Source organism: Mesoplodon bidens (genome assembly GCF_964165515.1).
Source record: "Mesoplodon bidens genome assembly, chromosome: 14".
Classification (NCBI taxonomy): Eukaryota; Metazoa; Chordata; class Mammalia; order Artiodactyla; family Ziphiidae; genus Mesoplodon; species Mesoplodon bidens.
Window position 1 is genome coordinate 62,840,774 of NC_138170.1, and position 25,891 is coordinate 62,866,664.

Genomic DNA, 25,891 nt, shown 5'->3' on the forward strand with positions numbered 1-25,891 from the left:
TCCCTGGTCGGGGACTAAGATCCCACATGCCGTGCGGCATGGCCAAAAAATAAATAAATAAATAAATTGGCTTTTAGAAAGTTAGACTAATAAAATATTGAATTAAAGGCTATTTCTAAAAATAAAAGTTTAAAAAACATTCACATAAAACAATAAAATCAGTCATCGGTTCACATTTTTAGTTCCCATCGCATCCATAAAGTGTCATGGACGCTAAAATCCCCAGATTGAGTTCCTTTTCTTCAACTTTCTACCACTTTGCCTTTTTTTTCCCCCACATCATAAAGTAAGGCTCAAAACCTTCATCTTATAGACCTGTTGGGCAAATACAACAAGGAAGGCAGAGTATTGTGCAAATGTACAGGGCTTTACGAAGGCAAATGGTATTATTCCAAGAGAATAAGGTCACTCCTGCACTATCAGCATTCAGGAAACAATCCTTAGACAGGGACTTAGGGATTCATATTTTTTTCTCTAGGAAAAACTCAACAAAAATGTATTAAACGTTTATTGTAGCCCCTCTGTGTACCTATGTAGATAAAACAGATGATTGTGCAGTAAGCATGATGACAATGGTTAAGTACAGGAAGCACAGAAGAAAAACATGGGGGAGGGCCAGCAGAGTGGGGGGGGTCAACACTAAGCAAGGGCCCCCCACAGTCTGAGAGATCATTTGGGGAGACCGTCTATTCAAGTACTGACCATTTCCTTGGCTACTTTAATAAATTCAGATAAGGTCGCAACCTCAGCTATTAGTGCACGAAAAGCTTGAAACGTCTCCCTAAAATTGCACCTGTTGGTGTAGTTTTATAATGAGTTTTTTTTTCCTTTAGGAGTAGTGTGAGAGAGTCCAAATAAAGCGAATGAGCTTATATTTGTTGCTGCTGCTGTTAATCTGGAGAGCAGAATACTTCAAGGAACATTCCACGAAGTCTCCCATCCTTGTACATATCATTGCATATAGTTTTTTTAAGGTTCAAACAACCACAGGGACAGGAAGCTAAGAACTGGAAAGAGATAAAGGACAGTGTAGCACCCTCTTCTCCCTGGCACAGACATCACTCGCCACTACTTCCTATCAACCGACCCGTGGTAAATGTGAAGTATTCATTTCTCGAGACCTTTGAAAGTGGAACCCATTATCTCAATGTGGATTTTAAAGGGCCCTCCCCTATAGTTAGAAAATATCTGGTGTAGTATAAGCTCACTTGATAAACAGAGAACATATTTGAATTATGTCTGTCTTAAAAGAGACCATTTTCTAAATTGCTTCTTTTCTCTTTACCCCATCCCTGAGAAGACGATGACAGAAAAGACATCCATGACATTCGGTAAGTTCAGGCCCCCTCCACTGGGTTTGAGACGGGAAAAAAACTATTTTTTCCAGAGAAACTAACCACCATCCTTTGAAACATAAAATGATGAAAATAGCCATCACCAGGGAAGAAAAAAGACTGGATACATGTGCGCTCTTGAGATAGATTTGACATCCACATCCTGAGTGAAACCAGACTTCCTTCTCAAGCTCAAAGAGCGGTGACTGGGCACACTGTGTCCTGCAAAAGTGCCTCCTCCTTACACGGTACAGATAACAGCTCCCCATTTGGCAAAGCAGTGGTCATTTGCACCTACATTCTCTAAACAAGCAGAAGACATCAGCAGCTGAAGAATGTCCCTTACGACCTCTGCCTCATGGGTCCATGGTCAGTGCCTGTAACACCCATGATGATTAACAAGGATAAAGACAGACATTTCACACAAGTTGAAACAGCCTCACTGAGCAGCACTGAGGACTGAAAACAAATTCTTGTGGGAAACTTCAACATACATGTGAAAAATGATACTGACAGGTGAGGAAAAAGCTCTGGAAAACTGAACAGTTTTGATTTTTGCTCCTCTGTGGAGTTCCTGGCCACAACATATAAGCATCAACACCTTTTTACATACAGGACTAAAGACAGACACCGGGGGTGCACCTGTGACCTAACAGCAGCAATTCTTCGCTGAATACCTGGACAGCTATACATGAACAACATCTACAGGATGCAATTATGAAAGTAACCTGAAGTGTTAATATTCTAAGGAATGCAGTATTATCAAGGGACATAAAAGTTCAAAGAATGAGAAAAGTGATGGCCAAAATTTGTATACAGGAAGATGAGGCCTCATTTGGTCTTGTCTTTAGCTCATGGAGGATCCATGATGTGGCCCGGAAAACTGGAAAAGGAACGCCATAATAATAAACTTCCATGGAAAGCATGAATGGAAATACCAACTACAGCAATGACTACTGCCAGAATGCCCTGACCAAGGTCTTTCCATACCAGTACCTGACCAAGTGGCCAGGCATGTACTACTGATACCCACTTGCTTTTAGTCCCTGCTGGGGTACAGAGGATGATCTTGGCTATTCATCTATAAAGCTCTGTCAGAAATCATGCATTCACCAAGTATCAACCACCATCAAAGACCGTGGAGATCCATGATACTACCAAGAAATATTGGAAGACAGTAGGATAGAAAGACCTCCACACCCTCCCTTTCGCCCACAGTCCCACGCCTGGATAGTACCTGATTCTCTTTTTCTTTGCCTCCCACATTTGAGTAGGCGCCAAGGTCTTTCATTAACAACACCTCCCGAGCTCATGTCCTTCCTCTAGGTTACCAGCACCACTACACCCGTTACAGAGCCACCCTCCAATTACCACTAGTCCTAATCCATTTTAGGTGCTGCGGCCAGATTAATCTTCCAAGGCAGAAGAAAAATTGTAGCAGTCTTCCTCCTTGAAACTTTCACTTTTTTGTTACTCTTCACTACAGAAAATTTCAAAAATACATAAAGGTAGAGAGAATTGTGTAAGAATTGTGTGCCTATCATCCAGCTTCAATAATTATCCCCTCATGGCCAATCTTGTTACTGCTATACCTCAACCCACTGGATAATTGCAATCAAAGCTCAGACATCATACAATGTCATCTGTAAATACTTTAATATTATTCCCCTTCCTTACATAACTACAAGGTCAGCAGCACAGCCCCCAAATCAACAATCATTCTTTTATATCATCAAATTTCCAAATTATTGTCAGCATTTTCATGGTTGTCCTATCATCATTATCTTTTTTCTTTTATGTGTTTGCATCAGGAGAAACATAATTTAAATATTGTGATTGGTTAATATGTTTCTTAAACCTCTTCTTTTTTTAACACCTTTATTGGAGTATAATTGCTGTACTATGGTGTGTTAGTCCCTGCTTTATAACAAAGTGAATCAGCTATACATATACATATATCCACATATCTCTTCCCTCTTGCGTCTCCCTCCCTCCCACCCCTCTAGGTGGTCACAAAGCACCGAGCTGTTCTCCCTGTGCTATGCGGCCACTTCCCACTAGCTATTGGTTTTACATTTGGTAGAGTATATATGTCCATGCCACTCTCTCACTTTGTCACAGCTTACCCTTCCCCCTCCCCTTGTCCTCAGGTCCATTCTCTAGTAGGTCTGCATCTTTATTCCCATCCTGCCCCTAGGTTCTTCATGACCTTTTTTTTTTTTTTTTAGATTCCATATATATGTGTTAGCATATGGTATTTGTCTTTCTCTTTCCGACTTATTTCACTATGTATGACAGACTCTAGGTCCAACTACCTCACTACAAATAACTGAATTTCGTTCCTTTTTATGGCTGAGTAATATTCCATGGTATATATGTACCACATCTTCTTTATCCATTCATCTGCTGATGGACACTTAGGTTGCTTCCATGTCCTGGCTATTGTAAACAGAGCTGCAGTGAACATTGTGGTTTAAACCTCTTTTAAGCTATAGGTTCCCCCTTCATTACTTTTTCTATTTTGTTTTGTTGGGTCTTTTTGGAATTGTTTTGTTGAAATCTTAGTCTTTAACTTGGTTTTTAACCAACCTTTAAAAACTTTCATTACCACTAGTCTTCATTTATATCAAGTTCCATTCAAATCATATCTAAATGTGGTCATTTTCAAATATGTTCACAAATTCTTTGATATTTCTCTCTTCAAACAATGCAGCTTATTAACTACAGTCCCTCTGAGAGTGGACTCAACTTAGTGACTCGCTTCTAATGAGTAGAATAAGGCAGAGGTAAGGGTGTGTCATTTTCAAGACTGAGAAGGCCCTGTGGCTTGAGGATCACTTGCTCAGGGAGAAGCCAGCAGCCATGTTGTGAGGATGCTCAGGCAGCTCTGCAGAGAGGTCTGTGGGGAAAGGAAGTGAAGCCTCCTGCCCATAGCCATGGCAGTGAGTCACCTTGGCAGTAGGTTCTCTGGCCCCAGCAGAGCCAACCCTGCTGACTGCAACCTCATGAGAGACTCTGAGCCAGAGCTTCCAGCTAAGCACCTCCTGGATTCCTGACCCACAGAGACTGTCAGACAAAAAATTTTTATTGTTTTAGGCTGCCAAGTGAGTGGGGACCTATTACACATCAGTAGATAACTAATAAAGCAGTCTTTCTGGTGTCACATCATTGCTTTTCCTAGAAATGCTCTTCTCCAGTTCTTTGTGGTCAAGTTTAACCATCTTTTCAAGCACACAGATGACACTCTCCAGAGCCGTCCCTAGACCTCCACATCCCCAATGCTCCAAAATCTATAAACAATTGCTCCCTCCTTTGATTTTTCTAGAGAACTTTGTATCTGGTTCTAAGCCAAGCTGTCTAAAACCAATTTGGCCAAAGTAAAACCAATTCATCCAACCCCCACCTGCCTAAAATGTGTAGTTTTAACATTACAGTTTTACTAAAGTCGTTATTCCTCAAACAGCCCAGACAGGCTCCCGCTGGGGCCTCTGCCCTAGCCCCACACTTCTCCATGATTCACACCCTCACCTCCTCCGGGCCTTTGCTTAAATGTCACCTCCTCAGCAGAACCTTCCCTGAAAGCCTATTTAAAACCACCAGGGCCCTCATTCCTTCCCATCCCACACCCACCCTGCACTCCCTGTCCATTACTGCAGTTTTATTTTCTCCACAGCACTTACCGCAATCTAGCATATGTTTTAATTACACCACTCATCAGTCATCTCCCCGCTTCCAGACTGTAGGCTCCAGGAAGGCAGACATTATGTTTAGTTTTCAGTGCTACATCCTGAGCCCCTAGAACAATGTATGGTACATAGAATGTGCTCAATAAAAACCTGAATAAATGATCAAGACTGCAGCATTTCATATGCCACACAATGGATGTAACACTAACTACACATTTTGATATTTTAGGTGCCTTTATGTCTACAAGCATTTTTTTTTTTTTTTTTTTTTTTTTTTTTTGCAGTATATGGGCCTCTCACTGTTGTGGCCTCTCCCGCCGCGGAGCACAGGCCCCGGACGCACAGGCTCAGCGGCCATGGCCCACGGGCCCAGCCACTCCGCGGCACGCGGGATCCTCCCAGACCGGGGCACGAACCCGCGCCCCCTGCATCGGCAGGCGGACTCCCAACCACTGCGCCACCAGGGAAGCCCTGTCTACAAGCATTTTAAGTAGGCTTAATTAACTTCCTCCTTCACTAAACAAAAAACAAACCAAACCTGAAACACCCTAAAGTAGACAATATTACAAGTAGGTAACTTAAGAATTGTTACATTTCTCAAAAGTAGACAAAATGGTCCTATCATATGTGCCTCCTTGACAGTTTAAATTTCAGGTGATCGGGTCATTACCTAAATTCATCAGTGGGCCAACTGTACCCCTTCCTTTGTACCCCTCTCAAGTGAGAGCTCATCTATCATTTCAAAATCTCCTTAAGAGCAGAATTGGATCTTGTACATCTTAATACTCCCTGCAGTACCCAGATAACAGGGCAACTGACAAAAGTTTATTAGGAAAACATCAGAATTATTAGCATCTTGGGCCATCTCTTCTCCTCACCCAAAAGCACGCAGTAGGCACACCCATAAACACATGCCTATAACAATGTGATCGTAAAAACCATCTTCATTCAGCAGATGAGGTCTCTGAAGCAAATTATCTAATGACTTTTATTTTCCCAAAGCCAAGTTGGAGCTGAAACCTTAGCCTCCCCTTTGACTCACAACATTCTTGTCTAAATTACACTGCTGCTACCAAAAAAAGAAAAAAGGGGGAGGGGGGAAAAGGTTGCTCCTTTATCTGACATCTGACATATGGTTCTCACTAACAATCCATATATACACATCATAGAGGGTCAAATTCTAACAGGGGATGGTGATATTCAGGATAAATAATGTCGCTTGTAAATGACTTCACAGCTTATGTAAGTAATAATGCTAGAAAAAAATAACTGCAATGCACAGTAATCTGACTCTTGATTGCCAAGGCACAGTTCAACACAGAATTGTTCTTTGTTTTTAAGATCCAGAACAATGCAGGGAGATATCTAGCTATGATATAATCAATGCTTTATATTATTTCAAAGACACATGTTCTGACACAAAAAACCACTACTATCCTTTAGAGAAGGGGTCAGCAAACTACATTTCAGGGGCCAAAGCTGGCCCACACAAGCTGTTTTTGTATGGCCCATAAGCTAAGAATGATTTTTACATTTTTAAATGGTTGAGAAAAAAAATCAAAAGAATAATATTGCATGCCATGAAATTTATATGAAACTCAAATTTCAACATCCATCAATAAAGTTTTATTAGAGCACTCACACTCATTCACTTAAGAATTATCTATGGCTGCTTTTGTGCTAAGGGCGGCAGAATTGAGAAGCTGCAATAGAAACCATATGTCCCACAAAGCTACAAATAGTTACTATCTGGCCCTTTACAGAGAAAGTCTGCCACCCTTTACACTTCAGGGCATGGATGCTGGAGCCTGGCTGCCTCCATTTAAAGCCTAATATGTATTCTCCTTATTCTGCCTCTGTTTAAATCCTAACACTTATTATTCACTTATTAACTGTGGACCTTGAATACATTACTTAAGCACTCTGCACCTCAGTTTCCTCATCTGTAAAATGGGGTTTGTAATGGCACCTACCTGATGGGGTATCACTGTGAGATATAAATGAACAATCATACAAATCACGTGAAACAGCACCTGGCATGCAGTAAGCAGTTACTAAGTACTGGCTATAACTACAATTCCTTCTTCTTGAGGGCTGCAGGATGTGTTTTCCAGTTGAAATGGTAGCAAAGTGCTTAGATTCCAGCACAGCCTCCCAAATCCCTTTATCATGGTAGAATTGAAGAATGAGGCAAGAAGAAATGAGAGGGGAAAAAATGAAAAGAAGAGGACTGAGGAGGGAACAAGAGAAAGGAAAAAGTTATCAGGACCCCACTCATCAGGGACAGTAGGTGGCCTACTCAAAGGGGAAGTATAAATTAGGATAATTTCATCTGTAGTAACAGATTAAATAACTTCTGTGGGCTGACGGGATACTAATCACCAGGTGGAAGCTATCCCGGGGGGTTGGTGGGGAAAGCATTCAAAATTCCAAGCAAGTGACTTACAGATGAACTGCTGGGTCATTTTTAAGTTGAGAACTTCCTGTATTTTACATTCCTAGACAAATGACAAGTGATAGCTGCAGTAATTCTGCATCTTGTCATCCATGTAGGGTAGCTAATTAAAAGGAAACAATTTGTGTAAGGACCCTGTCCTTACAGAGTTCTCATTTTGTTCAGAATAGCACTTACTTCCTAACGCTAAGAAAAAAAACCATGCTCCCATAAATAAAACACAAGCTCATTCACCAAAAATGGACCTGCATGGCAACTGGGAGGTAAACATGGTGTTTAATAGAAGATACACTTAACCTGTTACCAAGGTGCAGAAATTCTCTTTCCCAGGACTCACTTTCACTTGAATACCTTCTCTGTGGAAAGATGAGTTCCTACCTTTTCCATGTACCTTTAAAAATCACACTCACAGTTTCTCTTTTTAAATTATGACTTCAAAAACTTGAAAGCACCCCCCACCTCGAAAAAAGAGAATTGTTTAACTCACAACTCCACCATAACCAAACAACTACCTCTATTATTCCCTTCCAACCTTGATCCCCTTAATCCTCACTACTGCTTTGCTTAATGCTTATGGTAAATCTTCCCTGCAGAGGCTAAACACACACATCAAGTATTTTTAAGACACTTGATGTGTAAACATAACATGTAAAACCTTAAGAAAAGGAAAGAAGGACATTACTATCCAAGTGATTTCTGCAAATTGTGCAGGAAAAAAAGAGTGATTTAAAGCAATGCATCCAAGAGAGAACTTAAGATGCTCCTGAGCTGGAGGCAAGTTCAAAACACTCACTGAGAATGTATCTGCTGGGAGAGTCCCATTGAAGGCTTCGGCTTGAGGGTCAAGGTCATCTGGGCCACAGGACTGACTCTTGGTAGAGTGTCTGCCTTCTTAGATGAAGTGTGCTTTGCTGCTTGCTCAGGAGGGACCCAGGAGGAAGCAGCCACAGGACTCTGCCCTCCAAACACTGGTGACGAGGTGTCCTGGGCAGCTGTTGTCTCACAGGCTTTGCCCTTGGTCCCTGGTTTACACACACAGAGTTGAGGCCGGAGACACATCCCTCCATTCTGACATGGAGGAACACAGCTTGCTGCAGAAAGAAATAGAAGACACACTTTGAAGAAAAGCATTGTAGACTTTACTAATTCTTCCAAAGGCTTACCAGTAGCATCGGGCTATCCCTCAATAAAACAAAATGATGATGATGTTGATGATGATGACGATAATAGATAATATTTATTAATGGCTTCCTATGTGCCAGGCATTATTCTAATAGATATCGACAAATTTAACCCCCCAGCAACTGTTTTAAGTAGATACTTTATTTTGCTCATTTTACTGATGAAGAAAGAGGCACTGGGGTTATATAATTTGCCAAAGGTCACGCAATCATTAGTAAATAGAAGAGCTGGGATTTGAATTCAAGTGAACTGGCTCCAAAGTCATCATTCTTAACTGCTTTACTATAGCTGCCACTCAGAAATGCATCAGAAATACAGGGAAAAGAAGAAAGTATCCTGCCCTTCTTTTTAAGTTGTGTTCTGTGGCTTAAGTTTAAATTTTAGGCATCCAAACAACATTTGGCAAAAAACAAAAGCCCAATTCCAAACCGAAACCCCCAAAAGTGTTACAGCCTTCATCTTGCATAAGCTAATCAGAGCTTGGAGTGACTGTTTCAGAAATCTAGTCCAACCTAATTTTTTTTTTCTTTTTTGAGAGAGAGAAAAACCAAGGGCAGAAAGGTTGAGAGTTAACCTTTATATATATATATACACACACACAAATATATATATACACACACATATATATACATATATATATATGCATAGATTTTTTCTTTTTTTAAGCAAGTACATCCCTAATCTTATAACAAAAGGCAACCAAAAAGAAACAACCTCTTTATCTCCTATTAACTAGGATGCATGTACTTTGAATCACCAGACTTGTGGCCGAGCAGAGTTTTAAAGTCAGCAGGGCTATGGGTCACGGGTAGGGTGAGTGGATTTTATCATAGGCAAGGTCCCCTGGGAGTTTAGATGTTACTGACTTAAATTTTATGAACATCATAGGCCTATGGACATGATTCCTTCAGTCCCTTCTTTATTTGTCCAAATTAATTTATTTAAATGAACCTTTTGCTATTAGCCCACCTCTGACTTAAACTCTTTGTCCTGAGGCAGATCCCAACACTAAATCTCCCATAAAATTCAGCACAAGGTTCAGTCTACAAACAACCACAAAATAGATGAGGAATATGAACCAGAGGAGGCTCAGTTATGGAGGAACCAAATGACCAAGACCTAAAAGCCATGAAACCTACTGATTTTCTATAAACAAGAGAAGATACTTTTCCTATCTCCCTACAATTCCTATTAATTACAGCAAATAATGATAACAAATGGCTGTCAAGTGTCAGAATACTAGGCTGACAAATTTTCTAAAAATTTGGAAGGATTCTTGGGAGAAAAATAATAAAAGGAAATTTAAATGCAGCCAGCTCCTGAAGTGACCTTGGGGTAAGTTACTTAAGCTTGGCCTCTGCACCTGTACAAGCCCAGGGGCAGGGGGGAGGGCAGTAGCTGCTTGTTCTAAAATGGTCCCCGAGGGCTCTTTCCATATTAGGCTTCTAGAATTCAAAGTCAAAAGCTATGCACTTCTGAAGTTCACGATTCTAATTTATCAGCGTTTTCCTGGCCGAGGGATGATCATTAGGTCCCTACTCGGCCACGGTTATTTATGGAATGTCACAGAAATGGAAATGGGCTCCACCCAGAGAGAACAGAAGTGGCCACAAGCGAGGACTGGATGGGGCTTTCAAAGCTGAGACTCTGCCAGAGATCACCCCCCACCCCCCGGCACTTTCATGTATACATTCTCTTCATGCTTTCAATTAGAAACATGTTTCAGTTTAACATCTGAGAATGATTTCCACTTCTCCTCCCTCCCAAGGTGTACTGCAAATGTCTACAAATCTACCAGGAAGGCTGCACGCCAGGAGAGGCTTACAAAAGCTGGTACCTAGATGGAAGCCAAGCACCGAAATCTTCCCCAAACCACTGAGAATATGCAACAAGGGCCTATCTTGAGGAGGACATGGATGGGTTAGAAGTATAACAGGGTAGCGATTTTCTTTTAACCTTTCAAATTTTGCATGTGGTAGGGTGAGGGGAGTGCGGAAAGAATAATTAAGGAAAAAAATAACTTTAAACTCACACAGAAAAGAACATATGACATACCAGTATAACTATATACAATAACACCCTTTCACACTAAGTCTGAAAAGACAATAAGGAGAATGATTAGACAATTTCCTCTTCCACCTTCCCCATTGGGCTCCAACAGCAGCCTCCTGGAGCATGCAGACAGGAGGGGCTGGCTTAAACTGGGGGCAGGGACAGATTCCCTAATTGCCAAGACAAGCCCCTCCCCTGACACGAAAAGCAAAACACAGGTTCTGCAACCACATTTTGTCAAGCCCTTTTTCGTGTGGTATTTGGACCTTCTGCAATAGCGGTTCCCATGTGTCACTTCTCAAACTGTGGTGCTTGGACCAGCAGCAGCATCACCTGGAAACACTTTAGAAATGCACATTCTTGGGCTGCCCCGGTCTGCTAAATCCCAAACTAGAGCCCAGCAATCTGACTGCCCTCCAGGTGAGTCTGATGCTCACTCCAGTTTGAGAACCACTGACACAGGATTTGGAAATTGGAAGCCTTCCACCAAAGTTTTTTGAGAACTTACATTTTTATCACTGCAAGTTTGGTATTTTCACACTACAATGGCTTTTATGTGACTGAATTCTTGCCGTGACAGACGTGTTTGTCTTATGTTGCCCTTCTGTTTTTAATGCAAAAAATTAAAAGTTTTTTCCATGTGACCAAATTCTCAAGATAATTATGGGTCCCTTCCAAACGTTTATACATTTGTCACCATCTACTTCATGGCCAATGTAAAAATTTGTAGGCATTTATGAGAAAACTGTTATTATTTTTTTTAATTGAAGTATAGTTGACTTACAGTATTTCACTGGTTTCAGGTGTCAGCATAGATATTTAGTATATTTACAGATTACTCCATGAAAAGTTATTATAAGATAAGGGCTATAATTCTCTGTGCTATACAATATATCCTTGTTGCTTATCTATTTCATACATACTAGTTTATATCTGTTAAACCCATACCCCTAATTTGTCCCTCCTCCCTTCCCTCTCCCCTTTGGTAACCACTAGTTTGTTTTCTGTGACTCTGTTACTGGAAAAAACTGTTATTCTAACTGAGGTTCTGAACTATGTGGAATATTTTAACTCTTACATAAGTTCTTTAAAATGTTTTCCACTAGGGCTTCCCTGGTGGCACAGTGGTTGAGAATCTGCCTGCTAATGCAGGGGACACCAGGGTTCGAGCCCTGGTCTGGGAAGATCCCACATGCCGTGGAGCAACTAGGCCCATGAGCCACAACTACTGAGCCTGTGCGAGTGGAGCCTGTGCTCCGCAACAAGAGAGGCCACGACAGTGAGAGGCAAGCGCACCACGATGAAGAGTGGCCCCTGCTCGCCGCAACTAGAGAAAGCCCTCGCACAGAAACGAAGACTCAACATAGCCAAAAATAAAAATAAATAAATTAAAAGAAGGCTCAACATTTAAAAAAATAAAATAAAAAATAAAAAATAAATTAAAAAAAATGTTTTCCACCAGTTGGTTCTGCATTTGCCTGGCCAGCTGTGGTTGAACACAATGAGTAAACACTACATCAAGATCTTATCAGTGGGACTTCCCTGGTGGCACAGTGGTTAAGAATCCACCTGCCAATGCAGGGGACGTGGGTTCAAGCCCTGGTCCAGGAAGACCCCACATGCCGCGGAGCAACAAAGCCCATGTACCACAACTACTGAGCCTGTGCTCTAGAGCCCACGAGCCACAACTACTGAGCCCATGTGCCACAACTACTGAAGCCCACGCGCCTACAGCCCGTGCTCCACAACAAGAGAAGCCACTGCAACGAGAAGCCCACACACCACAAGAAGAGTAGCCCCCACTCGCCACAACTAGAGAAAGCCTGTGCACAGCAACGAAGACCCAACGCAGCCAAAAAAACAAATTAATTAATTACTAAAAAAAAACCCTTTTTTTTTAATTAGAAAAAAGATCTTAGCAGTGGTGTGGGCAGTGGTTCTCAGGCTTTGCAGCACATTAGAATCACCTGGGGAGCTTTTAAAAACTCTCAAAACCCAGGCCTAACTCCAGGCTGATTGAATCAGAATATCTGGGGGAAGGGGCTCATGCATCAGTTTTAGTTTTGTTTTTCAGTTTTTTTAACTCTCTAGGTGATTGCAATTTGCAGCCAAACTTGAGAGCCAGTAGGTGAGGGAACAAAATCCTACCAGACTTGCTGACAGACTAATCTTCCCGAAGTGCAGCTTTTAATTTTTTTCTCTCCGTTTAAAAATTTTCAACACATTTTAGCTGCCCTTGAGATACATTCAAGACCCTCTACATCTGGACCCCAACCCCTCCTTTCCACCCTCAGTGCCCCCTGGTCCATCCCTGCAAAAGTTCACCCCTTCCTGCCTCTGCACACCCGGTGCCCTGTCCTGAAACATGGACTGGCCCCTCAAGCTCTTGCTCATCTGAAAGCTCCTCCTTCTCTGTGAAGTCCTTCCCAAACGCCCACCCCGACCTCCTGCACCATTTTTTATCACCTGAACCTCCTGCTCCTTTTTCATCATTCACTTCACATTTCACATATACTGTTACATACATTAATCATCTTTTAACAAAGCTCTTTTATTTCCCAACTAGAATACAAACCGTGAGGTCAGTTATAATTGGCTAACGCAAAACTTTTTGTACCCAAGGACAGGAGCCTGAACCTCATCTTGGTTGACTGATGTCAAAGTACAGCCATTTCTTTCCAAGAATGCTGGGATTTAAGAACATCTATAAAGGGAAGATAATAAGTGGGCTCTTAATCCATTACATAATAACAACTACGTCTCTGGGTTTGGTTTGCCAGTTGTTCAAACAGTCTCCAATCTTTCAAAGATGTTTTTAAATCAAAATTAATATTTAAATGAACTCTGCTCATGTACATGGTCTGCAGTGGCATTCTGCAGTATGCTGTTAAACAGTTTCAGAAGCCCAGATCCAATGTGTTCTAAAAGAACTTTGAAGGGTAGGGGCACTCAGAAACAAACTGGTTGTGGATTCACAGAAAAGAACATCACAATGGGCTGATAGGAGCTGTTACAAGGTACTAAACCTCCAGTACAAAAGCGCATTAGGGAATTAGCCTAAGACATTCAGGTGCAGTAGAAAAAAAAGCTTCTGAGAGATATTCAGTATGTGAAAAGGAACCAGAAGTTGGGGGGAGCCCACCATTCATTAAGTAGATAATCCTGTAAGATGACTTCTCCTCGAGATAAGCACAGTGAATTAACCCTCTACCCTGTCCCCCATTCCAAACACAGAACAATCGTTTTTAAGATTGTTTTCATGTTAAAGAAACGGATTTCCATGATGGAAACAGGTGGCCATGATGGAATAACTGTTACCAAACAAGCCTTTTTTTCCATAAACAACTAGGAAACTGGATGAAAGATATAAGACAACTGTTGCTAGATACCAGACAACTGGCAAGAGAGGACTGTGAATCCTGAGAAGGGCATAAAGAGGGGAGCCCTAGGATCACCCCAACCACCTGCAGGAAGCACTTGGCAGATCACCGCACAGGGAGGGAGCCCACGCACAGCGTGATGGAGGCTGAGTGGCCGGAATCTGCAGGGCAGAGTCCTAGAGAGGAGAGACCTGCACACAGAGATAGCCCAGAGATCTGCAGAGGGCCCAGGACTCTTCTCCTGATACTGAGCTGCACAGGCATAGGATGCAACAAACTATCCAGGACCTGTAAGCTGCAAATTCCCAGTCCTGACCCGCCAGAGTCAGGACATTCAGTACAGACCCCAGAATTAAACTCCCTTTAAGAGTAAAACCTCAATATAAAAATCAGGCAAGAACTGTACACAGAAGAAAACTCATACAAATCACAGTTAAGAATATAGATGCACAATTCCTAAATAAAATATTAGTAAATCAAATACGATGGTATTTCCAAAACAGAAAAGCAAGCCGATTTAATTCCAGAAATATAAGGATGGTTTTAAACGTCAGCAAATCTATCCATGGAATTCCACGTTAAAAATTAAATGAGAACTTGTCTCGATGAATGCATAAAATTTTCCAATAAAATTCATCACTTATTCATAATAACAAACAAAAACTGTTAGCCAACTAGGAATACAAAGGGATTTCCTTGTTCTGGTAAACAGTAACTACAGCAAATCCCACACACAAAGAGTATACCAAAACCTACAGCAAATATTATGAGGAAACTGTAGAAACATTCCTATCAAAGCTGGAAACAAGTCTAAATGCCCACAATAACCTCTACCGCTGATGTTATATTGTAAGTCCCAGCCAACCTGGCAAAACAAGAAAAAAGAAATAAAGGTCTAAGAAGTAGGAAGGGAGAAACAAATGTATCATTATTTTAGTTTACCTATGTGTCTATGTAGATAATCCAAAAGATTCTACAAGCTACCATAACTGATAAGAATGTGGTACCAGTTCAGAAATAGAAAACAGATCAATGAAATTTAACAAAAAGCTTAGAAACAGACTCAAATATAAATGGAGACTTGCAACATGATGGAGAAGGTATAACAGATCTACAGAAAAACAATGGACTAAAAAACTGGGGTTGGAAAAGAAAGAGCCAACCATCTTAAAGAATCAAAACTAGATCCCTACCCCACTTAAGAATATACATACCAGATCTTTAAAATTTTTAAGAGGAAATGTGAGAGAATATCTTCATGGTTTGGAGGAAGAAAGAATTTCTCAAATGTGAAACAGTAAGTAAAAATCCAAAAGAATTGATGAACTTGACTAAAACAAAATTTAAAAGATACCGTACAAAACACTGAAACACAAATGATAAAGAGAAAACCTGCAATATATTTAACAAAGGATTAGTAACTAGATATATCAAGTATTCCTAAAAATCAATAGGAAAAAAAATGGACAAAGGACATGAATTGGCTATTCACAGATGATGAAATGTGAAATAAATGTGAGAAGATATTCAACCTCTCCAATTATCAGAGAACTGCAAATCAAAACAACATTGAGATGCAATTCTACACCCAAGACACTAGCAATAAGTCTGTTACCACCAAGTGTTAGCAAAGATATAGGGAAATGGGAACTCTTATATACTGCTCATGAGGGTAATTTGATACTCACCTCTGTGAAAAGCAATATGGCAATATTTAGTAAGGTTATAATGTGAAAACCCTAATACCCAGCAATTTCACTTCTAGGCTGTTATGTGCTCAAGCAGACATATACAGGAATGTTCATTGCCCACCAATTATAGTAGGAAAATAGTGGCATTGATAGATGAATTGATAAACTGTGGTATTTCATATAATGTAACAGTATACAGCAGTTAAAATCATGATCTAGATCTATATACCAAGCAACATGGATGAATCTTTTGAAAATAACATTGACTGAAGAAAGTAAATTATAGGATGCTACTTTATAATACTGTTCTTTGTATGATATTATAATAACTGTCCATGTAATTTTTAAATACATAAAGCAATACTCATTGTTCTTATGGATACATAGTAAATCAACAAAAGCATAAAAATATGTACTACAGTCACACTAAATTCATGACAGTGACACCTCAGGGAAGGAAGCAGAACAATTCTAGAGAAGGAAATGGGTCACTTTATTAGAATTTTTTTCTTAAAAAAAAAAAAGATGGGGGGGTTTCCCTGGTGGTGCAGTGGTTGAGAGTCCGCCTGCTGATGCAGGGGACACGGGTTCGTGCCCCGGTCCGGGAAGATCCCACGTGCCGCGGAGCAGCTGGGCCCGTGAGCCATGGCTGCTGAGCCTGCGCGTCCAGAGCCTGTACTCTGCAATGGTAGAGGCCACAACAGTGAGATGCCTGCGTACCGCAAAAAAAAAAAAAAAAAAAGAAAAGAAAGAAAAAGATGGATAGAAAGTATGACAACAGGTTAGACCTGTATTCACTGTGGGTAGTAGATACATAGGTGCTGACTATGGTAGCCTTTTTACTTTTCTGTATACCTTTCAATTAAAAAAATTTTTTTTAAGAAGCCAACAAAAGGTAATTGAGTTGAAGATAGTTAAAACCTGACCCTTAATCACAGGGTGAAGGGATGATCATGGGGGTGAGGTTGGTCAAAGTGGCAGAAATTGCCAACATGACAATAATGAATTCAGTTTGCACAAAGTGGGCCTGCAGGAAGCCCACATCAAGACCTGGGTGAGCAGGATGGGCAACAAAATACTACTCCATCCTGGCTTCCAAGTCAGCCTTAGGAACACACTCATCATTTGAAAGAAATCCTCAATTTTTGCCCCAAACCATACTCTCAGATTTCTTCCACATTTGAATCCTACTCCATTTAACAAGCTGATCCTAATGTTCTTTAAAAGTTCAGTGACTGTATTTTTAGGAAGTATCCCATGCCCTGAAGCTTAGTCTCTATTGCTCTTATTTCCAAAAAAGTAACTCTTGATTATATTTAAAACTCGTCCCAGCCCACACAGGGCAAACAGAGTGACTCCCTGCCCCTTGCCTTTCTCTCCAAACAAGTTGCAGCATGTCGACCGCATGTGTCGCAGGGAGAAATGTGAGTCTAACTGTGTCTTCTGTGATCAGAGACAGCAGGTGAGAAATTGCTTTGCTGTGTGTGTCTTCACAGTAATTCCCAGCTGCCCTTTGAAGTCATTCAATAACACTAAGTGATATCAGATCACAAGAAACATAGCATGAGGTCACACAGTTTCATCTACCTCTCACTCTGTATGCTCCTTGTACCAAACCCAAATAAAATGCTGCACTTTTGTTGCAAATGTCTCTGGGTCTGCTTCCTCCAAAATCCCTAAGGAGCAAAAAAACAGTAGTATAACACCCCAATGCCTTTTCTATCCAGCCTTGTGGAATAATGAAGAATTCCACGAAACCGAATGTTCTAGATAGGTGAACCATGCACCAACACATTTAATAACTCACGGGTTTTGATCGTTATGAACATCTCTACGAAAAACCTCAGATGTGTGTGTGCTTTCACTGTTCTCTCCCCTCCAAGCCAGGCTCTCTCCCTACCCTTTCTACGCTGTTTGCTTTTCTAATCTACTCTCAAGTGACAATTTAACCAAGCAGATAGTCAGATGGTTGAGCACAGCACAAATTACATGGGATACAAGTCACAAAAGTTGTGTGCAGAATTTCATGGCTTTATGAGGAGTTTACTGCCTTTATGTCAAGGACTGCACCCTCATCTGCCTGATTCCCCAGGAGCTGTGTTCTGGAAGGTGGAAGTTCTGGAAGCCTGAGCTCAGCAGGGGTAGCTTGTTACCATGTTATTTAATTTAAAATAGATGGTCAGCCAAGGCCAAACACACTCCTCCCCACACCATGGGTAACTGAAATCACTCACGGAGTATAATATAATTAAGTCAGAAGTCATGTAGTGAAGAACTACCAGCAGTTTTTCTGAGTTCTGTTTCTGGTCTTATTACTGCCGTTTTATTAAGTTTTTTTTTTTTTTTAAGTCAGTGAAAAAGAAAACAAAGTTACAGATCTACAGTTTAGACTATGTAAATATTTAATTTAAAATAGCAAAAGAAAAAAAACAGAAAACTTTCAGAAAATGCTATTATATAGAAGGAACTGATAAAAGTTGTCTTTAACAAATTAAGACCAAAATCGAAAAAAATGAAAAAAGGCCAGAAATAGACAATTAAGACAAAAGAAAATACAATTAGTAAATAAACCTGTGGTATAATGTCTAAATTAATTAAGTCATCAAAGGAAATGCAAACTAAAACAAGGAGGTACACTATTATGGCTAATTAATTTTTTAAAAGGCATGTAAGAGTATTAATACAACATGTCACAAAGGTGGTAGTAAATTGAAACAAGCCTTTTAGAAAGCAGTTTAACAATATGTTTCAGGCTATTTCAGTAGCCTCATTTCTAGAAATTTACCCTAAGAAAATAGTTTAAAAAAGGAAATAACTATACACATACATATGTCCAGCTGTCCACAGCAGTGTTATTTATACCAATGAAAATGCAAAAGCAGCATATAGATTGAGTAAAATATGTCATTACAGCCTTTCAAAATTAGAATTATAAAGTGATACTATAAATTTTTAAATATCAATACTATTAATGTGAATAAAAACACAAGGTTATTTTGCTATTCAGTCATTCATTAAGTACCTTCTCTAATAATAGTATAATTTTATTTTGTGCACTAACGCTAGCATGTATGTATAATAAACACAAGTTTCTGACAAATCTTGGGTTTTACAGACTAAACTATTATGCACATATAAGGTATGATTATAAATGATATCTTTATAGTTCATTGGAAAGAAGACCATATATTTCTAAATAATAAATCTTTAATCTGTTTTAGTACCATCATAATATTTCTTCATTCATTATTCAAACATTGAGTCCCTCCCCCTTATATACTAGCACTGTGCCAAGTACTGTAGATAAAAAGATGGAGAAGACAAATTTCCTGCTCTCATGAAGATCAGAGTCCAGTAGGGAAGACAGACAAGTATAAAAAAAAAAAATCATCACCATACAGTATGTGTTGGAATAATAAAGGTATAGAAGAAATGAGGAGGAAGGGTCCTAAATGGTTAATCAACAAATATTTTATAGATACTTTTCTTTTTTTTTTTTTTGCGGTACGCGGGCCTCTCACTGTTGCGGCCTCTCCCGTTGCAGAGTATAGGCTCTGGAGGCGCAGGCTCAGCGGCCATGGCTCACGGGCCCAGCCACTCCGCAGCATGTGGGATCTTCCCGGACCGGGGCACGAACCCGCGTCCCCTGCATCGGCAGGTGAACTCTCAACCACTGCGCTACCAGGGAAGCCCCAACAAATATTTTGAATTATTATATTCAAGGGACCAAAAAGGATACAAAGAATTCTCAGTATGGTTTGTTTCCTTGAGGCGATATAAAATCCTTCCTGCCCAAGCTCACCTACTGATGGCAGTAGGCAGTGGTGTGAGATGAAGCTGGACTCTGGAGTCACACAGACCTGAGTCTGAACCCCCCACCCGCCCCAGCTGTGTGCCCTAGGGCCAGTTCCAAGTCTGACCTGTGCCTCAGTCCCTCACTCAAAAAAATCCCGAGTGACAATTCTGCACTCCATTTTGCACCAGGCACCGTCACATGCCCTGTGACTAGAACTGTAGAGAAGAAAACACTATCTCTGCCCCGTGGAGCCCACAGCCCAGCCAACAGACCAACAGCAACAGTGATTATAATTATTACAAGCATTCTGGAAAGGGAAGATGGTGTGTGGCGGAGAGGCCATCCCTGGGGGACTCGGGGTATTAGAAAAGACCGCTCTGAGATCATGAACTTACTATGAGATCTGAAAGCTGAGAGAAATAAGTAACTCCTATGCCCAGTCCCAGAGTGCAGGGCCAAATGTTTGTGGTGAAACCTGCCACAAAGCTGTCAAGAAGCAAAATGCAAATTGACTCTACTGATTCCAGAATGACTTTTCATAAGAGATCGAGTTCAGGGAAACAGGGAAGGAATTACCATATATTCTTAAATGTATGTGTCCAGAACGCTGATCTAGTACAATTTAATGTAACCAGCAGAGACATTACCCTGTAAATCAGGAACAAAACATTGATGCCCATCATCACCACTGTAACTTAACACTGTTCTGGATGTTCTGGTCAACTCAATACTGTATGCAAGAGAGGCGTGAGCCAAGCCAGCTCCTGCACTGCCAAGGCGAGGGTCCACGGGTACAGACTGTCTATAAAGCAATCGGCCATATTTAAGATTAAGTCCTAAGAACACTCATGCCGTTTGTATTTTATCATTCCTAATCTAGGAAATTTTATATTCAAATCTGTTCACTGCAGTATTACAATCAATATGGTGGTAAAAAAATAGAAATATCTTACCCATAAAACAAAGAATAGATAAAAATCGTGAAATCTGATTAAGTCATCAAAAACGATGTTTTAAAAACATTTTTAATGACATGGGATAATGCTTATGATGTAATGCCAAGATGAAAAAAAAAAACACAAAAAAACAACCCTCCTACTCTCTCTAGAACTCAGACCACTCAGCTTTGCATCTCTGCCTGTCCACTGAGTCAGAGTCCCTGGTCCCCTCCTGGCTGCCAGTCCTCCTGGCTGCTAAGGTGGGCCTTGTCCCTTCTCGACCAAGAGCAGCGCTGGGTCAGTCCCTCCTCCCTCACCACCTTCCTCCCTGGACTGAGCCGTCACCCCAGCAGCCTCCTTCCCACCTCACCATCAACCTTCTCAGTCTCCCTCCGGCTCCACTTTCCCTTCCTGATCTCTCAGTGTTGACATTTCCCAGGGCTTGGTTGGTCCTTGGACCCTTCTGATGACCTCATTTAGTCACGTGGCTTTGATCTCCACACAAACTGTGCTCCAGTTCGGATCTCAGGCCCTGTCCTCCTATGTGAGCTCCAGGTCTCCATGTCCAATCACCTCTTCGACAGCTCCGAGTGGACGTCTAACAGGAGCTCAAACCTAGCACACCTTGATTCCCCTCCTCCCACCAACCCCCAGCTCCTCCTCAGCATTCAGCTCCTTAAAAGGCGCCACTGTTCGCAAAGTTGCTCCCCCAGTGCATTTGTTAGCTAGTGCTCCTGTATCAAAGCACCGCAAACTTCACGGCTTAGACAACAGAAAGTCACCATCTCACAGTCTGGAGGCTGCAAGTCTGAAATCAAGGTGTGGGAGGGGACGGTTTCTTCTGAAGGCTGTCCTATTGCTCTCTCCAAACTTCTAGTGGCCTCGGGAATTCCTTGGCTTGTAGAAGCTCTCTTCACATGTCTTCCCTCTATGCATGTCTCACCACGTGTCCTCAAACCCTTCTCCAGGCCACCCTGCCCCCTGCAATCTATTCTCACCAGAGCAGCCAGAGGGATTCTGTTAGAACCAAAGTCAGATCACATTGCTCCTCTGCACTAAACCCTCCAAAGGCTTCCATCTCACTCAGTGAAATGCAAAGCCCTTATTTTTACAGTCTGCAAGTCTCCACCACCTCTCCCATGTCACTTCCTAGCATGCCTTGAGCACCATACTCCTGTCACACTGGCTTCCTTGCTAGCCCCTGGGCAGACCACGCCTGCTTCCACTGCAGGGCCCTTGCACTGGCTATTCCTCTGCCTGTAACATTCTTCCCTAGATATTCACGGGCTACCTTTCTCACATCACTCAGCCTCCCTTGTGACTGTCCTCTCCAAAACAGCAATCTCTGGGCCTCGATTAGCCTGCCCCATTTTTCTTTAAAGCACTTATCCCTATATTATTTATCTATTCATTGTCTGTTTCTCCCACTAAAATATCAGCTCCTCAGGCAGAAAGACTATTTTGATAGCTTCTTTTTCCCTTGGGTTTAGAATAACATCTGGCTCAAAGAAGATAACTAACTGCTGAATGAATGAACACATGAAGGAAGGCTGGAAGAAAAATATACTAATGCAAACATGAATTATATACCAATGAGTGGTGAAATTACACAAGTGATTAAGTTGTTGCTTATACCATATTATACTTTCCATATTTTCCACAATGGCCTATTTTTACTTTCATAGCATGGCAAAAATCAACAATACTTTATTGAAAAGAGATGTTCATTCACTTAATGGCGAGTTTAAACATATTTAAATTTTTAAGGGGTGTAAATCCTACAATCTAAATAATATGGGAGGGCTTCCCTGGTGGCGCAGTGGTTGGGAGTCCGCCTGCCGATGCAGGGGACGTGGTTCGTGCCCCGGTCTGGGAGGATCCCGCATGCTGCGGAGCGGCTGGGCCCGTGAGCCATGGCCGCTGAGCCTGCGCGTCCGGAGCCTGCGCGTCCGGAGCCTGCGCTCCACAACGGGAGGGGCCGTGGCGGTGAGAGGCTCGTGTACCAAAAAAAATAAAAAAATAATAAATAAAATAAATAAATAAATAATATGGGAGACAGAGTACCATACACTAGACTTTTTCATAACTGTACTATATTGGAACACTGAATAGTTTTACTTTGAAACTTATTCTTAACATACTATGATTGGGTAATATGGCAAGCACTATTATTTACATGTTTAACCTGTTAGAAAAGCTGACTTCTTTTATTTTTGTGAACCAAAAATGTTTTTGAAAATCAGAGCAATAAAAAATAAGCATTTTTAGGCCAAAATGACTGCCAACTTGAGAATCAAGTATCTGAAACTTGGATTAAAATAAAGGGAAAAAAAGACTAAGACAGAAAACATAACTTTACTCTGATTAGGGAGTGTCACCTAGTGGTAAAGAGCCTACTGAAGCCAGGCAGCCCAAACCAAGCCCAGCTCAGACACTGACTAGCTGTGTGCCCTTGGGTATATTTTTATTACTTTTTTTCCATCTCAGTTTTCCCATCTGTAAGATGGGAGTGATAAAAAGAAGAGGGTTTCTGTATGGATTAAGTGAATGCATATATGCAAAGCACTAGGATAGGGCCTGCTTCAGAGTAGGATTTGACAGGTGTCAGCTATTATTATTATTCCACGCATCAAATTCGTCCCACACGTGCCCCAAAATAGACTTTAAGGAAGCTTTTGAGAAGCAGGTCACGTCTATATCTGGGATAGAATTTTATTTCTACCATTGGAACTTTAAACTTATCCAAGACAGTCTTTCACATTGAATCAAACATAATAAGCTAACTTTTTTTCTTTCTTTCCCACATTTAATCATCCAGAATAAAGCTGTGGGTGGCAAAAAAAAGTGACAGAGAGAATCATTAGTCCAAAATAAAATATTATATGGTTGTTCTCGTGCTCAAGACTCGTATTTTGAAACAAATTCTCTTAACTGAAAAAAGAATAATAGCTACATGAGTGAGACAGAGGCTTTAAAAATTGCCCTTTATTTTGACAGCATTCCTTCAGGTAAATTAAGAGTATTATGTGACCAAGGATGGGAATACCCTGGAAGATATATAATCCAGGCCATGCAAAGCCTTTCCTTGCTAAAATAAAAACACTTGCAAATGTCACTGATGCCTGAGCATCAATGTAGAACACAAACATTCAACGGACTGTGGACACAGCCCCAGCTACAGGGATCACAATAATTGGGCTCTAAAACCCAAGATGGGAGCAACAATTGAAGCCTCACTGTGAAATATAAGGCCATGCCTCTAAATGGAAGGAAGAAGCACAGCAGATGATGCTATTTGCAAACACTTAGCCCTCTGACTACTAGCTCTATTATTGTGAAATGTGATATAACCATTTTCAGAACTGAAGCTGAAATAGAACTAAGAACTCAAAGGGCCCATCAGCAAGCAGTTGAAAGGAATAAGCAAAGCTCTGTTTTCAAAACTTTAATATACAAAATTAAAATTGTTTAAATAGCTTTTCTTATTTCTGACATCCTTCAGAATAGAGAAATTATTTTAGTAAACATTGTGAATGTAAAATGCTCCTTTTATCCATATACTGGGCCTATCTTCCATATGCATTTAAATTGTTTTTTTACTAAATCAATCTCTCAGGTCCCTTCTATAATATCTGATCATCTCAGAAGTGAATAAAAATGTGTAATCAGCAAATAAACAGAAATTTAAAAATTATTAGGAGGAAAATTAACAAGAATGATCTTTCTGTTAAAGTTGTCAATCTTAAAATAAACCAACTATTTCCATTTGAAACATGACGCCAGAAGTGTTAAATAATGGATGATGATGACCATAGGGTGTTACTATTCCCAACTTCTTAATGTTTTTGTGTTTTCCAAGAAAATAAAGCATATAAATTTTAAAAGATTTAATTCAAGTAATTGTTTTCATTGTTCAAAATATGCCATGAATAACCTACTTATTTTAGTAGTTATTTTATTTGTTTCTGTTTTCTTAGAACTGCTAAATTTCCTGCTAATCAGTTCGGGAAAAACATAATTAAGAGAAAGTGCAGAAACTTTACACAATTCTTGAAGTAGAGATTTTAGTAAACTGTGAAAAATACAATAATCACGAATGTCTCACAACTGCCTGTTTAACAGACTGACTGTGCAGTCACTGTCCTCAAGCCACAATCCCCCAAAGATCATGTATTCCAGGTACTCATTTTTTCCCTTAGATTTATTCCCATTATTTGTCATCACCAGCTCATACCATGATTAGGGGTAGCCTTCTGTGGAGTGAGAATGAGGAAGAAAGACTACTGTGGTTCTTTGTGGTAGCTAGTCTCTAAAGATGGTCCCAAATCCACCCCCATGCTGCTCCTCCCATCAAAAGGTGGACCTTATGTCCCTCCCCCCTGAATCTGAGCTGGGTCTAGGACTATTCTACCAAGGAAATGCAAAAGTGCCCTGCTGAGAACCTCCAAGCCCAGGCCTGAAAAGCCAGGAAGCAATACTTCCTCCCTCTTGGAACCCAGCTGCCATGTTAAGGGGAAGCCCAATCAACCATAGGGAGGGGCCCATATGGAAGAGAATTGAGGCCCTCAACCAACAGCCCCTGCTGAGCTCCTAACCAACAACAGCCAGTATCATCTTGCCAGCCATGTGAGTGTTCTAGCTGATGCCATGTGGTACAGACACAGGCCATCCCTACTGAGCCCTGCCAAATTGCAAAATCATGAGTAAATAAATGATGGTGTTTGTCTTAAGCCACTAAGTATTAGGATAATTTGTCTCACAGGAATAGATATAAATAGAAACAATCTTCCTGAAGAAGAGCCATCATCTCTCATTCCAGGGCTTCTGCTAATTCTAATTCCACCATGCTAAATTATCCTGCACTTACAAACTGTGGTTGTGTAATCAAGTCTTCAAGATAAAAATGAGCATAGAGCCTCCTGGATCATATAAAGCAGGGAGAAGACCCAGCACAGGCCTCTGTATCTATGCATTTTCAAGCACTGAATATGATCAAAGACAAAGACAGCTTTCCAACGATTTCCTGGCCAAGTTACCAAGTACAGAAAAATACCCATCTTTGATAACAGTAGCCACAACTGAGTACTATTACAAATTTTATGTTATATACACTTTACCACAATTTTTAAGATAATGTAATACACACCAAAAAAAAAAACACTGTACATTTTAAATGGGTGAATTACATGGTATGTGAATTATATCTCAATAAAGCACCTTCCATAAGGTCCTACACACTGCAAACAGCCCAGGTCATCTTTGAACAGCTCTATCTTAAAAACACTTTTCCTGATATTGTGTTAAAATTTGCCTACCAGGGCTTCCCTGGTGGCGCAGTGGTTGAGAGTCCGCCTGCCGATGCAGGGGACACAGGTTC

The 25,891-nt window shown here is 40.8% G+C and overlaps 1 protein-coding gene across 4 annotated transcripts in view; it reads right to left on the minus strand.

Moving 5' to 3' along the window:
* Window positions 1-25,891, minus strand: part of LTBP1 (latent transforming growth factor beta binding protein 1) — a 424,505-nt gene that overhangs the window by 359,661 nt on the left and 38,953 nt on the right. For all 4 annotated transcript variants that reach the window (XM_081253652.1, XM_081253651.1, XM_081253650.1 and 1 more), the window contains exon 3: window positions 8,269-8,566. In XM_081253652.1, the coding sequence (XP_081109778.1) occupies window positions 8,269-8,566 (298 nt within the window). The remainder of the gene's footprint in view (window positions 1-8,268; window positions 8,567-25,891) is intronic.